Source organism: Pelophylax lessonae (assembly GCF_965119305.1).
Source record: "Pelophylax lessonae genome assembly, chromosome: 4".
In the NCBI taxonomy this organism is placed as follows: domain Eukaryota; kingdom Metazoa; phylum Chordata; class Amphibia; order Anura; family Ranidae; genus Pelophylax; species Pelophylax lessonae.
In genome coordinates, this window is record NC_138771.1 from 131,347,017 (window position 1) to 131,363,203 (window position 16,187).

The window sequence follows — 16,187 nt, forward strand, 5'->3', positions numbered from 1 at the left end:
TAATACTATCCATGTGAATGTGGAATCCATCATCAGTACAAACTATGCAAGTTTCTTTGAAAAAATTTGAAATGTTGAATTTTTTTGATTACTATCTATGTATGATCATGTATGTCCATTGACAGGCCTGTGTTCATGGGCTTTTAATCCTATCAGAATTTAATTCCCCCCTATACAGGTCTATAGGAATGCAAAAGCAGCTTGACACATTCTAGAATAATGTTAAATGCAGGTCAAAAGAAGATCAAATGCATATGTAAATTTATCATTAACTGATCTCAAATTTAATTTCTCCTGAAAGCATGCTGCATTTTACTATCCACACAAACCCACTGAAATAGGGCACAATTTAAAAAAAATCCTGGCACCCTAAGGCCCTTTTACATCGATAAGCCAACCCGGGGGTACACTGTGCTACACCCGTAGTGCAGTCGAAACGCACAGCATAAGTGTGAAAGGGGCCTTAGGGCTTGTGTTGTCTGTGCAAAGCGATCCATGGTGGCACACAATGGTAAGGGGTCAGCTGATAGGCAGTCAGTAGGTGACACTGCCACCTCCCAAATGCCTTTTTTTTTGTTACCACTTAATGGCCTTTTTGAATAGGAAAACTCATCCTTAACTGCAAGCTGCTTTTGGCTCACAGTTGTGGCGCAGCTTTATTTACGTAAATCATTTGTGGGGGTACTGTCTGCTGAACACAATCAGAGGGGTAATTTTTGCCACACCACGATGCAAAGGATCATGGCCACGGTGCATTGTATCACAGCCGTGGCATGTGTGCACCCCCATCCATCTGCGTTTGCAGGTTAAGGGGGGCAGTAAAACAAGGGTCAACCACAAGTGTAAACTAAGCCTTAAAAAGTAATTCCACGTTATGTACATTGCAAAGATTTTAACAAACTTTGTTTCAGATTCCTACCTTCTGTTATTTTGAATCAATCTGTGTATGTTTGTCTGTGTCCATGTGGTAAGTAAATCTAATCGGAGTGGTTTCTTATCAACCAGCTGCTGCACTTGCAGGGCTCTAGTGTGAAAAATTGCAAGGTCTGCATCCCTTTAGCTGTGATTTCCTATTGGGAGTATCTTACCAAAAATTACATTTTTGTTGCAGGGGATGCCAGAAATCTGACTTGTATTTTAGTGCAGACTTCTGGGAAAATCAGTGACCCAATCACACAAGCAGAAAATTATTTTTCTGGGGAGCGTTCTGTACACATTCTGTGTACAGAACACCTCCCGGGAGCCATATTGCATTGCATTTTACAGAAGATACAGAGTTGCAGATTGAAAAAGAAATGTCATTTTTTTCACGATATTCAAATTCTGTATGACTTGTGTCCAAATTGTATACGCTATAATATTTTTTTTATTTGCTATTTTTTCCCCACGAAAATGGAGTTACCCTTTAAGTTGCTTGTGTAACACTTAATAACAAGTGAAGATTATCAATATTTAGGAACTGCTGTGTCTGTACTCAATACTATACATACACACTATGCTTTATTGTCTGCATTACCACAGTTTATGTTGTACAAGGCAGAGATACTACAGTGTTTCCGTATTTTATATAAAGCTCAAATCAGTTGAACATATCTACAGAGCACTACGAAACAACGCGTTTCCACCGTAAATTTATGACCACCTGTTATAGAGCTACTAGAACTGATAATGCTATCTATAATTTGCAACGGTGCTAATGACCTCTCCCAGGTAACAAGGTGCTTTATGGCAAAGTTTATTTCCTAACTCCAAACTAACTGATCTCCTAACTTGGGATGTATGTATAGTAGTCTGTTTCAAATGGAACTTTATGCATTGACATACTTCTGTAGACCCAGTTTTTCTGGACAGTATAGTTACCCATTGATTTGGCAACATCCACGGGCAGCTTAACTCTTCAGTAAGACACAGAATTTTAATCCAACTTTTTGACTTCAGCTAATTGCAGTACAGAAGATGTTTTTCCAGTCTTTTTAAGTGTAAGAAGACAATGACTTTCCTAAGCCCTGTCTCTGTGAAGTACTAACACTGACTGAAGGAACAATAAAGATATGGGGAAGGTCTAGCTAGGACTGGACAAACCAAACACATCAGAGGCAGAATTCAGTATTAACCACCACAGACTGGTTTTACATGCGTACATCTATAACAAAATAAAATCTTGGATTGTAAGGGCTATGGAACTTTGGTGGATATTCTCTCAAAGATACAATACAAGATGCATACAGATTATTTATTTTCATCCTGAACATTTTTGTTAGTTTTTCTAAAAAGGTGATTTTTAAAAAAAATCTATATGCATCTTGTACTGTAGCTTTGAGAGACTATCTACCTTAAAAGTCATATATCTATTACAATCTCAGTTTTTTTTTATAGTTGTACGTATGACTGTACTAACTAGTACTATACAGAAGGGGAGACAAAGGGAGAAACCAAAATCACATAGTAAACAAATTTAACCACACCGACCAGCCACTGCAGATATACAGCGGCAGGTCGGCAGGAATGTTATATAGCAGATTGTGAAAAATATTGTTCTTTTTTCAGAATTGTCGCTCTTTTCATGTTTATAGCACAAAAAATAAAAATCACACAGGTGATCAAATACCACCAAAAGAAAGCTCTATTTGTAGGAAAAAAAGGACATCAATTTTATTTGGGTACAGCATCGCACGACCGCGCAATAGTCCGTTAAAATAATGCAGGGCCGAATCACAAAAATTGGCCTGGTCATTAAGGGGTCAAATCCTTTCAGTCCAGAAGTGGTTAAGATATATTATATACTGTATATGCCCAGCATCATGTCCTCAAAGCAGAGCTCCACCCTAAAAATGAACTTTGGACCGTCCGCTAGCTTAACCACTTAAGCCCCGGAAGATTTGGCTGCTCAAAGACCAGGCCCAATTTTGTGATTCGGCACTGCATGAATTTAACGGACAGTTGCGCGGTTGTGCAACGCTATACCAAAACAAAATTGACGTCCTTTTTTTCCCCACAAACAGAGCTTTCTTTTGGTGGTATTTGATCACCTGTACGATTTTTATTTTTTGCACTATAAACAAAAAAATAGCAAAAATAACAATATTTTTCAACATTTTTTATATGAAATTCTCAAAAAAAAATTTAAAAATCAAAATTTTTTAACCTTTTAGGCCAATTTGTTTTCTGCTACATATATTTGGTAAAAAAAATTACAATAAGCGTATTTTGATTGGTTTGCGCAAAAGTTATTGCGTTTACTAACTACAGGAAAGATTTATGTAATTTTGTTGGTTTTTTACTAGTAATGGCGCGATCTGCGATTTTTTTTGCGGGACTGCGACATTGCGGCAGACAGATCGGACCCCTGACTGACATTTTTGACACTTTTGGGAGTACCAGGGACATTATTACAGTAATCAGTGCTATAAATATGCACTGTTACTGTAAAACTGACACTGGCAGGAAAGGGGTTAACTTTATTGGTGATCAGTGGGCTAAATGTATCCCTAGGGGCATGATTCTAGCTGTGGGGGGAGCATGGCTTGTGATGTAACCACAGAGACATACGATCCTACATAGCAGGATCGCATAGCCTCTGTACTTACATCAGGGAGAATGACAGACGGCTGTGTTTACATCAGCCGTCTGCCTTTCTTCCTCTCCTGCGGAAGAATCGGGGACAATCGGAGCCGCCGATCACTCGCACAGGGATCTCAGTGAACAAGCGGGGGCGGGACGCCCCTCCGGCGGCGCGCGCTCGCCCCCCACAGGCGGCTGAGCGAGTGACGTACCCCAGTATATCTGCGGTGGGCGGTCGTTATGTGGTTAAAAAAAACCTGAAAAAGAATTGGATAATTACATTTTTTTTTTTGTTTCACTTACCTTGTTTTTAATGAAAATAAATGTACCTTCCTTCCACTTCCTCCCTCTGCGGCCACGGCCCCTGACATCATTTCCTCCTTGCATTGACTCCTGGGAGATGAGCGTCATCAATCCCAGGAACCAATGCGTCTGCACCGGTGTCCCTCGTCACTTCCAGTGCAGGCGCGTCATTCCCTGCTGAACAGCTTCTGGGCTTCTGGGCATGCGCAGAACCAGCTGCAGTATGGCGCCTGCCCCGGTGACGAGCAGGGCATTATGGGACTCCGACATCACCGAAGAGGAAACGAAGAGGACGCTCAAGCTTCAGCTGCCCACACTTGAGATGGCAGCGCTGGACAAAACATTTTCAAGGTAAGTATTTCTTCTTACAGGTAAGTGAAACAGGGGACAGTTCAGAGGCTATCATTGCTTAATTGCACTAGCCCTGACTGTCCCGGGGGTATTTTTAGCTAAACAAAATTTTTTTAGGGTGAAACTCCGCTTTAACCACTTCAGCTCTCGCACTTACCCTTTATGGATTATAGTATTTATTACATTTTAGCTTTGGGTCTATTCGTTTGCAAATAACTTTGTCATTATGTATTAATTAGCATAACAAAAAACAATGATTTTGGGCAAAATTTTCTTGCAAAAATTATTTTATTTACTATGCAATCCATAGACAAAAGATGTAGCAATATTTTCAAAATATGTGATTTTTCTATTTTGATCATAGTTACATAGTTAAAGGTGTTGTAAAGTCAGAAGGTTTTTTATCTTAACCACTTCCCGACCACCCACCGCCTATTGTCCAAAAGAACTTCATGTAATCTTTTGGCATGTTTAGTCTATGCCACAGCTTCCTATGCGTGATTTTTATTTAGATTTATGCTGGGTTCACATATATGTAAATTGGAATGCAGGTTTCCCTGCATCCAATTCGCATGACAGGCGAGTGTGACTGGCTCTCAATGGAGCTGGTGTTCCGTGAAAAAACCATACCTGTGAAAATTCCCTACCCTCGTCACTTCCGGTGCACCTACGTCATGGAACAGCTGAGCAGGTTACCATTGCGCATGCTCAGAGGTCCGGAGAGTAGGGAATTCTCACGGGGTAGTGTGTTGTAACATCACACCGCATCAGCTGTTGCCGCGGTAACATTAAAACATGTTGTCTGCAAGATGAAATCATCTCCGCTCCTACCCCTGTCACTTCCCTGATCTCGGCTACTAAATGTAAAAGCGGCGGGTGTATGAAAATATAAATCACGGAGATCTCGGCTCTGTGATTTATATTTTCATAGACCCGCCTCCGCTTTTACATTTAGTAGCCGAGATCAGGGAAGTGACAGGGGTAGGAGCGGAGATGATTCATGTTGCAGCCGACATGTTTTAATGTTACCGCGGCAACAGCTGATGCGGTGTAATGTTACAACACACTACCCCGTGAGAATTCCCTACTCTCTGGACCTCTGAGCATGCGCAATGGTAACCTGCTCAGCTGTTCCATGACGTAGGTGCACCGGAAGTGACGAGGGTAGGGAATTTTCACGGGTATGGTTTTTTCACGGAACACCAGCTCCATTGAGAGCCAGTCACACTCGCCTGTCATGCGAATTGGATGCAGGGAAACCTGCATTCCAATTTACATATATGTGAACCCAGCATAAATCTAAATAAAAATCACACATAGGAAGCTGTGGCGTAGACTAAACATGCCAAAAGATTACATGAAGTTCTTTTGGACATGTATAGCACCCCGAAAGTCCACACCAAAACCAAAATCTCAAAAAGTTATTTTTAGTTTTGGATGCTGTGGGCAAGGAATGGAAATGATAACTTTATTCCTGTTGGGCAGACTTTCTATCAAATTTTAAATGTTGTCTGTATATGATGTATGTCTTGAAATTTCCTTCACCTTCTGCTCTGACACCTATCAGCTGGACATGAAATGAGGTGAAAACCCCATCATGGAGACATGGACATAATCCAGACAGAGGTTCAAAATGATTGCCACCTGTGTCCTCTTTGGGAGTAATTACTATAATTTACTGTTCTAACTCAAAACAAAAACACAAAGGAGAATTTCCCAAATAGGGACACAGACAGCAATACAAAGTTGACAAAAGTTCTTGTTCAACCTTTCCTCACCGTAATTAAAGTCCACCTTTTGCAAAAAAAAAAAAAAATTACATCCACATACTGTATACTTACAGAAAAAAAATGTGCACATGAGCCTGCAAAGCATTGCAGATCAGTGAATTGCAAGTGCAATGCCAGGCTCCTGCATTCTTTTCCTCTAGCTCCATGTCTGTACCCGACTTTCAGTTAGAGAGCTGGAGGGTGCCAGTGGACTACAAGTGCAAGTGTATTTCACTGAGAACTAGTCTTGTCTGCCCAGTGGAAGATGGGACTTAAAGTTTATTCATTTACAGATATCTGTGAATAAATGAGGTGGATGTATGGGCGGAGCTTCAAAACTGACAGCTGTCGCATGGGGAAAGAACTCCCACATGCTGTCAGGGGGGGGGGGGGTGATTTGGGGTGGGGGTCCACTTGGCACCATGTCCACCCTGGAAAGTCTTTAACCCATTTTGCTGCTGCCGCTGTAGGTCATATGTCAGTGGCAGCAGGGGGGAAGGGAAGGTTTATACACCAAGAATGCTACATGCCAACTGTGGGCTTTCTGTGATCCCAGGAACTGTGCCCCACCCCACACTACCCTGGGCTTCCAGGTGTTTCTGGGTGGAGGTGGAAGGGAAGGGAGACCAGTGAACATCTCTTCACTGATCTCTTCTAGCTCTAAAGAACCCAGAAGCATAACGTCATTTCTCTTTTCTGTTGTCTCTTTCCCTGGCCAGTGTGGGAAGAAATTAAGCTAATGGAGTACTGGTATACAAATGGGCCAAACGCCCCCCAGTTCGGTTTGTGGCAGAACGTTCAAACATCGCAAAACGTTCGGAACCGAATGACGCACCCCATTGAAGTCTATGGGACTTGAACTGGAAAAACCAAATGTGTCCATTTTGAAGGCTTATATGCAAATAATTGGGCATACAAAGGGTATGAGGGTCCAGGTAATGCCCTGGGGGACATGTATCAATGCCTTTAACAATCAATCTAACATCAAATAACTATTTAACATCTATCATCTATCTAATTAGCATATATCAATCACTTTATCTTGAGTACTCACTACACAGATACACTCCACTGACACAATACAGAATACTGCAGTAAAACTGCACCGGCACACTGCAATAAACTGCAGCAAATGTGCACTAACACACTGAAATATACTGCACTGAAATATACTGCGTTAAACGTGCAATAACGCACTGAAAAATACTGTGTTAAACGGCACCAACACACTGCAATATACTACAGTAAACCTGCAAAAACGCACTGAAATATACTGCAGTAAACCTGCAATAATGCACTGAAATATACTGCAGGAAATCTGCCCTGACAAAATAAAATTACACTAAAGTAAAAATGAACAGTCCCACTACACTCACATTGCAATATCACTAGATTCACACTAAACACTCACAATCGAATCGCAATAGTACACTATAGCACATTAACTTGCTAGTAGCACTAAACAGAGCCTTGTACTATCTTCACGCCAATATCACACTGCAAATGGCCGCAATGGGAAAAATATTTTTATAGTGTGGGGTGGGACTAAGAACAATGAGACAAGATTGGATAGAGTCATCAGAACAGTGTCCAATCATGGCTCTCACAGTGCTATGTGCCCTGGTTGGGAAAATCTTTCATTGCTTCAGCCAATTAGCCAATCAGGGCTTCCAATGCAGTGTGTGGTGGTGATAATTCGGGTGTTGGTTGACTGGGTGAACAGCCAATGCTTGGCCCGCACTCATGCTCGGCCCAACTCTATACTGGTTCTGAAGTTTGTCATCGTTTTACGAGCTTTACATGTTGGGTATCTATTTTACAGCATCATCTTTTATATTTTAATTGGGTTATATATTGTGTTTGTGTGCTCTAAAATAAACTTAAGTGTGAAAATGTGTATTTGATAAATCAATGCACAAATATTATGTGACATAAAACATTGGAACTACCACCATTTTATTTTTCAGGGTATCTGTTTATATAAAATTTTGGGGGTTTTACCTAATCTTCAGGCCTAAAATTACTTTTTAAACTTGTGCAAAAAAAAAAAAAAAAAAACACAAATATGACTCTTGCCATGAACTGGTTAAAACTACAAAAAGGTTTTGGCTGGAGTTGAAACTTAATTTATCATTTTTTATAAATATTTCATGTATAAGAAAAAAAAAAAGCTATTTGATAACATTTTTTTGGCATGGACCTATAAAATATCAGGGGGGGGGGGGGTTTATGTGTTGGTATTCTTGTACCTGTTTTAGGCATTTCAGCTACACTTTTGAAAGGCCCTTTTGCTATCACCTCATGTTGCAGCCTGATTTGGTACAAATATTGTTATTAAATATGGACATGCTTGGTAATTTTCTCGATAAAATCAGACTCCTGTTCTTTCTTTGAATACAGGAACGAGCATGCATAGAAATAAATGGCTGAGCTTGACAAGGCTTGATTGCAGTGCTGTGAGCTTATTACAGGCTTGTGGCCCGGGCCCTGCCCTTTTCCTCTTGGTCACGGTTTCTAGGGAAACTCAATGTTGTGACAACCTGCATTCATAGCGAGATGTCTCTAAAGAATTAGACGACAGGAGAAAGCAGATATAGAGAAAAATATGAAAATATGTAGAAAGACAGGGTAAAAAATGATCTAGTGTTGACAAATTTAGGGACCAGACTACAAGGGAAGGAAAGCGAGCAGGAAGGATTGATCTTTTAACAGCAGAAACTAGATACATAGCCTAAGGCAGGGGGCGGTGGATCAGGTAAGCCTGACAAGGTATGAAGTAAACAGCCAAGAACTCCAGATAAAAGGTAGTAAAAGTAAATAAAGAACGGAACAGAAGGTGTGTATGTTTGCCTGTCCTCCTAATTCTGCCCTTAAGCATACTGACTGCACATCTTAACCACACTGGCTACTTTACAAAAGGTGAGTTGGATGGCTGAAGTTAAGCTGTGGTTGCTATTTGGTGTAAGGCGGAGGGTGTGTGTTTGGATGGGAAGGTAACTGTGCAACCCTTATCTCTCTAGGATACTGTGCAGGGTTGGGTGCTGTTATCCATTAGTCTATGACAGGTACACTGTATAGTCTAGGGGAAACATCTTCTATCATACGCACAGCATAGCACACACTTTAACTCATAATAACAGAAAGGCTAAACTACCTACAAGGTGACCTAATCTAGATATACACATATAGAGCAGCAGTGTGCTAGCTTGGACCTTAGAAGAAGGGGGTTCTAGTCTCAAAATACATTCATATCTGGGTTGAGAGTAAAGATTTTCAACAGGTAATGGATACACCTGTAAACAAAGCCTTTTAGATCTGTGAACAAGGCTAATTCTTACTATTTAGACCTGTGAGCAATATTATTTCTTACTATTTGGCTATTTGTTACTGATATTGCTTGGGATAGGCTCATTACGTGTAGAGGATCTGCTAACTCTCATGGATGGACAGTTTTTATAGACCATATTCCTCCTCTGTAAGTAATATTGTTATCAATGTTTTGTTCTATATGACTTGGTGTTTGAATGCTCATATTTTTTTTCCTTTTCTTTTTAGTTACAAAAAGATGGACCTTCTTTTCCTTCCTACAATGCACTGGCGGATATTCTTCCAGACCCATGGATTCAGCAGACACCAAGAGAACAGAAGCCTGCAGACGCTGCGGGGCTTCCAGAACTTTCCAACACAAGCCTTCCTCAACAACACCTGAGGTAGGATCAGCTTCATAACTTTACTCAATATATGACATAGGAAAAACATTCCTTTTAGCATTATAGTTTCAGAGTATGTTTAGAGACAGAAAATGTGTCTAGGAATGTCTTTTGTTAATCAAAATTCACATAGTGTCAGAACTGTGTTTTCCATAATAGCGCTCCTGGGGCCGTGCCTTAGGCAGTATGGCAGGGGCACAGAAATAGTAGAATTTAGTTAGAAATTTTTAATTTTAAGAATATTCAGTTGATTTTATAATTGTTAGTGGGGTCAAATCAATGCTTGTTTTCAAACACAGTGACAAGAAAATTCAAAGAAGCAGGATGAGAATTTGATTTGAACAGACACATTTTAATAGTACATGCAGTTTTTATTTTGGAAAGTCCATTCATTCCAAATTCGAATGTTAAAAGCAAATGAGGTTTTGAAGTCATTTTAAATGATTTTCATCAAATCATTGAATGTACTGAGGATTTTCATACAAATTATCATACAAACATTTGTTTGAATATCTATTAGCATCTATTAGCATATGGACAGCTATGTAGACGGGACTGTATTTACCAGAATGGTAATCCTGGGGCAGCGCCTAGGCAGTATGGTAGGGACTCAGCACTAAGCCTGAAATATATTAATTGCGATATTCCTTTTACTTATTTTGCCTCCTTCTGACCATCTCTGGACGTTTGTGGCCAAGGAAATATAGCAGGGAGTGTGCGGAGGAGATGCTGCACAAGTTAGAAGTTTCACTATAGTTAAGAAACATGAAACCATCTCTCCTTTAGCTTGTGCTGTTCTGTATATTTATTAGGTAGCTGGAAATATATGGCAGACAGCAGGTTTTTGATACAAGTTTTGTATCTAGGGCAGCATGAAGTATATATACTGTACATAAACTGTTAAGAGAACCATATAAAACTCACAATAAAGAATGACGAGAATAAACAAAATGTCCATCCTCCCTGATTGAATTTTTGAAGAGGTCCAGTTCTTATGTGAATATAGAAGTAAATATTTCTCTGTCGCTCATTGACAGACGCAGACTTCTTGATTAATATCAGTAGGGTTATACTGCCCCCTACAGGAGTAGGACACTAGGCAGAAAAAAAGTTCTGGCCACACCTATGGGCAGTCCCAGGGGGTATATCCTCTCTCTCCCTGCTATAGGATGTCAGTTTTTTTCTGCCTAGTCAGGAGTAAGGACCTAAGTTCCTTGCTGGGATCTCTGGTCCTGGCAAGCTTTTTTAGATAAATCTTTTTTTTTTAGTTAGCTTTTTTCTCCAGTTGTTCCTGTGAAATCTTCAAGCAATTATGCTGGATCTGGGCGACGGGCTGGATGTTGAGATCCAGTGGTCACCCCAGCCGGCCTACGAGCGCGTGCAGGCCCTAGCTCCGCGCTGGGTCGGCCGCGACATAGTCCCACTGGACAGGGACTGGCCCCACGAGTTAAACGTCTTGCCAGGTCGCCTACGACCAGTCGGAATCTGAGTCGCGGCGTCCGCAGTGGTGGGATTCAAAAATTTTAGTAACCAGTTCCGACTTTCAGTAAAGGTGTCCGATCTGTCCGCCGAAAATGTCGCAGTCCCGCTAAAAATCGCAGATCGCCGCCATTACTAGTAAAAAAAAAAAGACATAAATCCTTCCCGTAGTTAGTAGACGTGATAATTTTGGGCAAACCAATCAAAATACGCTTATTGCGATTTTTTTTAACCAAAAAGATTTAGCAGATAACAAATTGGCCTAAAATGATAAAAAAATTGATTTGTGTGAGTTTCACCTCAGGGGTCTCATCATCCCCGTCGGGCAGCAGTAGGTCCCCCAGAACCCCCTGTAGGGAAGGAGCTCCTGGTGGGAGATGGCCACGGAGAAGCCTTAAGGTGAGAAGGGGTCCCTGTCCAGGCCCCTGTCTCCAGGGGAGAAGGGGTCCCTGTCTCCAAGGGAGAAGGGGTCCCTGTCTCCAGGGGAGAAGGGGTCCCTGACTCCAAGGGAGAAGGGGTCCCTGACTCCAGGGGAGAAGGGGTCCCTGACTCCAGGGGAGAAGAGGTCCCTGACTCCAAGGGAGAAGGGGTCCCTGACTCCAGGGGAGGAGGGGTCCCTGACTCCAAGGGAGAAGGGGTCCCTGACTCCAAGGGGAGAAGGGGTCCCTGACTCCAAGGGAGAAGGGGTCCTTGACTCCAGGGGAGAAGGGGTCCCTGACTCCAAGGGGAGAAGGGGTCCCTGACTCCAAGGGGAGAAGGGGCCCCTGACTCCAAGGGGAGAAGGGGTCCCTGACTCCAAGGGGAGAAGGGGTCCCTGACTCCAGGGGAGAAGGGGTCCCTGTCTCCAAGGGAGAAGGGGTCCCTGTCTCCAGGGGAGAAGGGGTCCTTGTCTCCAGGGGAGAAGGGGTCCCTGTCTCCAAGGGAGAAGGGGTACCTGTCTCCAGGGGAGAAGGGGTCCCTGACTCCAAGGGAGAAGGGGTCCTTGACTCCAGGGGAGAAGGGGTCCTTGACTCCAGGGGAGAAGGGGTCCCTGACTCCAAGGGGAGAAGGGGTCCCTGACTCCAAGGGGAGAAGGGGCCCCTGACTCCAAGGGGAGAAGGGGTCCCTGACTCCAAGGGGAGAAGGGGTCCCTGTCTCCAAGGGAGAAGGGGTCCCTGTCTCCAGGGGAGAAGGGGTCCTTGTCTCCAGGGGAGAAGGGGTCCCTTTTCCCAGGTTAGAAGGGGTCCCTGTCCCCAGGGGAGATAGCGTGGGGTATAGGATGGTGTGTGGGGGATGGGGTCATCTCATTCACCTTTACCAAGCTGCAGGACACTCATCCACAGTCACCGACCTGGGCTTCTTCCAGCAGCAGCATGGATGGGCAATCAGCTCCGAGGGTGACCTGTGTATGACAGGGGGGAGGAGGGGGGCTGGCCTTGCAGACATCCTTGCTGTGTCCTCCGGCTCTCTTAGTGCACCTGGCTGTGTGCTTCAGTTCATTCACTTGCGCGGGAGCCAACCTGGGAGGAGGGAGAGGGGGAGCGAGGTCGGGACTCTGGCTGGGGAGGAGAGGAGACTGTGCTGCTTAGTGGAGCAGGAAGGGGGGGGGGGGACTCAAGACAAGGAGCAGCCAGCGCGGAGGTGAGCAGGAAGCTTTGCTGTCCACCCCCAGAGACGGCTCTTTAATCAGCAACTGCCTATTTAAAGAGTCGTCTCTGCCGCTGCTCTCGGCTTCCACCGGTTCCACGAACTTGTAAAATGTTAGTAACAGGTTCGGTGGAACCGGTGAGAACCGACTGAATCCCACCACTGGGCGTCCGTATTGGCGACAGCCCCCCCAACTCGGTGGAGAGGGGTTCTGTCAGGAGTTGGTGCCCGCCTGTTCCGGTATGGTGAGTAGAATGTTCCCCCTCTCCCCCTGTCGGGTTTTGGAGTAGACGCGGGCCCCTCTGTGGGATGGTCGGACCCTCATGATCCCGGGTTCCCCTCTATCCGGTGACACACTCCACCTATCTCCCCCTCGCTAGTATGAAATGGTGAGTAAGGTATACCACTCCAGGAGGCTTGGTTTGGGAGCTGACAATCTGTATGAGTCTGTCGCTGCAAGGAAAGACTGCATTGTAAAAAGGACTGAGGAATCCATGACTGATGCCTGTCAAGGATGGAGGCATGGCGCCGCTGGCGTTACTATTTAAACAATCGTGCAGAGGGGTGATATTATCAGGCACCTACCTATCGCACGGGAGTCCTCTGTTAGCTCTGAAGCCGCACGGAGGCGCCATCCTTCCGCGGGCCGCGCGGGGCCGCCATTTTGGCATAGCCTAATGTCTCCTGTATGGCGGCGGCCATTTTGATACACCCAGCTTCGCTGGCTTGAGTGCTGAGCAGCAGTGGGAGTGCCGGAAGGTATGTAAAGGGGCGGAGCCCCTCCCTTTACTCGGGTAAATCGATCCACAAGACTTCCTGTCCTGTAAAGACAGCGCTGACAGCAGTCCTGTAGGAACTTCGGTGCATCAGGTGGTGAGCCTTTGGGGGTCTCTCTTCTCTCTCTGTGGGGGTTCCAAAGCACATGGTCACTGAGGAGCGCTGTTGCGCTGGGGGATTACTTAAAAAAAAAAAAAAGTTTTTCTTTTTTCAATTTTGTCATTTGTTTGCTGACAGGTTTTCCTGGCTTTGCCATGGACCCTGCTACACATGTGTCCCCACCTGATCCCCTCGAGGTGACCACGGGACCCTCCAATTCTCCCCTTGCTATCAATGCACTTTCAGCGGTTTTGGAGTCTTTTGTATCCCGGATGGAGGTGGCCTGTCAGGGACGGGGGGCTAAAAAGCGACCCCCGCCTACCCCTATCTCGTCTGACACATCAGATACGGATTCTGAGCCTGTCGCTGCTGCTGCAGGTCCCTCCTCTGGGGCTGTTGTGTCGGGTCCCGTCTCCTCGGATAGTGAGGATGACGTTTCTGCCTCCGCCATAGCGCAAGACGAAGCGCTGGTGGATGCACTGATTGTGTCTGTCCGGGAGACCTTAAGACTTGAGGTTACACCGGAGGATGCAGTTTATACTGAAATTGCTTTTGGTACCCGCAAGCCTTCCAAAATGGCGAAGGTGTTTCCTTTGCCCAAATGTTTTGATGATATAATTAAAGAGGAGTGGGTCCGTCCAAAACGAACCCCTGGTATTTCCAAACGGATTGCTAGGCGCTACCCGTTTGAAGAATCCCTCCTTAAAAAATGGACGGTACCACTGTCGGTGGATTCGCCGATTTCCAGACTAAATAAAGCTACTGTTATCCCGTTGGAGGACTCTCCGTCCTTTCGGGATCCGGTGGATCGTAAGGCGGAATCTATATCCCGCTCCATATTCTCCCTGGCAGGGTCGGCCTTTAGGCCAGTGTTTACCATTGCTCTGGTTTCACAAACATTGACAGAATGGACCAAGTTGTTACGCCGTGACCTGGAGGGGAGAAGTCTCCCCCCTGCAGTAGCGGACTTGCTGGAGCAGATGGTACAAGGGCTACAGTTTGTCTGTGACGCCGCCCTGGACACCGCTCCATTGTTGGGGCGTGTATCGAGATCGGCGGTGGTCCTCCGGCGCACGTTATGGTTAAAGTGCTGGTCGGCGAATCAAGCTTCCAAAAGAGCTTTGGCTGATCTCCCTTTTCAAGGGGATCGCCTGTTCGGTGCTACCTTGGATGAGATTATCAAGGGTCTCACTGGAGGTCAGAGCACCTTTCTACCACAGGCTACTAAGGGTAAGGGACCTCGTCGCAGACGGGGACCTTCCTTTTCCGCTCATAAAAAGTTTTTTCGTTCCTCTGGGGCGGGTGATAAGGCAAAGTCCTCCAAAGCCCCCCCAGGGGGTTTCAAAGGGTGCTGGTCGGGTAAACAGAGGTCCGGCCCTTCCAGACCTGAAAATAAGACCACTACAGCCTGAAGGTGCGCCCCCACCCAGATCAAGGGTGGGGGGGCGTCTTCGCCGGTTCCCGGACCCGTGGCTTTCCAGAATTCAAGACAAATGGGTTTGCGAGGTCATACGGTCGGGATACAAGATCGAGTTTCTAACACTTCCACCGGTGCGGTTCTTCCCTTCCAAGATGCGACTATCCCCGAATCGCTTAAAGGCTCTGCTGGGGGCAGTGACGGACTTGATGCAACAAGGAGTGGTGGTTCCGGTTCCTTGGGGAGAACGTTTTCAGGGGCTCTACTCAAACCTGTTCACAATACCCAGGAAAGAGGGCAAGGTGCGTCCAATTCTGGACTTGAGGGCGCTCAATTGTTTTGTCCGGGTGCAAAAATTCAAAATGGAGTCCATTCGCACAGTGGTGGCCTCCCTGCATCAGGGGGATTTTTTGGCGTCCATAGACATCAAGGATGCCTATCTTCACATTCCCATTTACACCAGCGCTTCCTTCGCTTTGCTGTGGGAGAGAACCATTATCAGTTTGTGGCATTACCCTTTGGTCTCGCCTCTGCTCCCCGGGTCTTCACAAAAGTTTTGGCCCCGGTTTTGGCGCTGTTGCGACAGCGGGGCATATCGGTTCTAGGCTACCTGGACGACCTTCTTCTCCGTGCGGAGTCTCCGCAGGCTCTGTTGCTGAACTTGGAGATCACCAGGATCTCTTTGGAAGAGTTTGGGTGGCTGGTGAACCTGCAGAAGTCATGCCTGGTCCCCACCAAGAGGCTGGACTATCTGGGCTTAACTTTAGACACATCCTTGGCAAAAGTGTTTCTCCCTGCGGAGAAACTCCAGAAGATTCAGTCGACGACTCAATTGTTATTGTCCATCAACTGGCCTTCCCTTCAGACTTGCATGAGGGTTCTGGGACTGATGGTGGCTTCCTTCGAGGCAGTACCGTTTGCTCAGTTTCATACCCGAATTCTCCAAAAGGAGATTCTTCTCAAATGGAACCGGAATCCCGATTCCCTGGACAATCGGATCCGGCTGAGCGAGCGGACCAGGGAGTCCCTGGTTTGGTGGCTTCGGTCTCCGATGCTCAGTCAGGGGAAGTCATTTCTCCCGATCTATTGGACGAT

At 45.2% G+C, this 16,187-nt stretch overlaps 1 protein-coding gene across 1 annotated transcript in view; it reads left to right on the forward strand.

The window, feature by feature from the left end:
• The window catches only part of CCDC33 (coiled-coil domain containing 33), a gene marked incomplete at its 5' end in the record, with an annotated part of 191,281 nt that overhangs the window by 114,508 nt on the left and 60,586 nt on the right, over positions 1–16,187 (forward strand). The window contains one exon of the mRNA XM_082254937.1: positions 9,540–9,694. Coding sequence (XP_082111063.1) covers positions 9,540–9,694 — 155 coding nt within the window. The remainder of the gene's footprint in view (positions 1–9,539; positions 9,695–16,187) is intronic.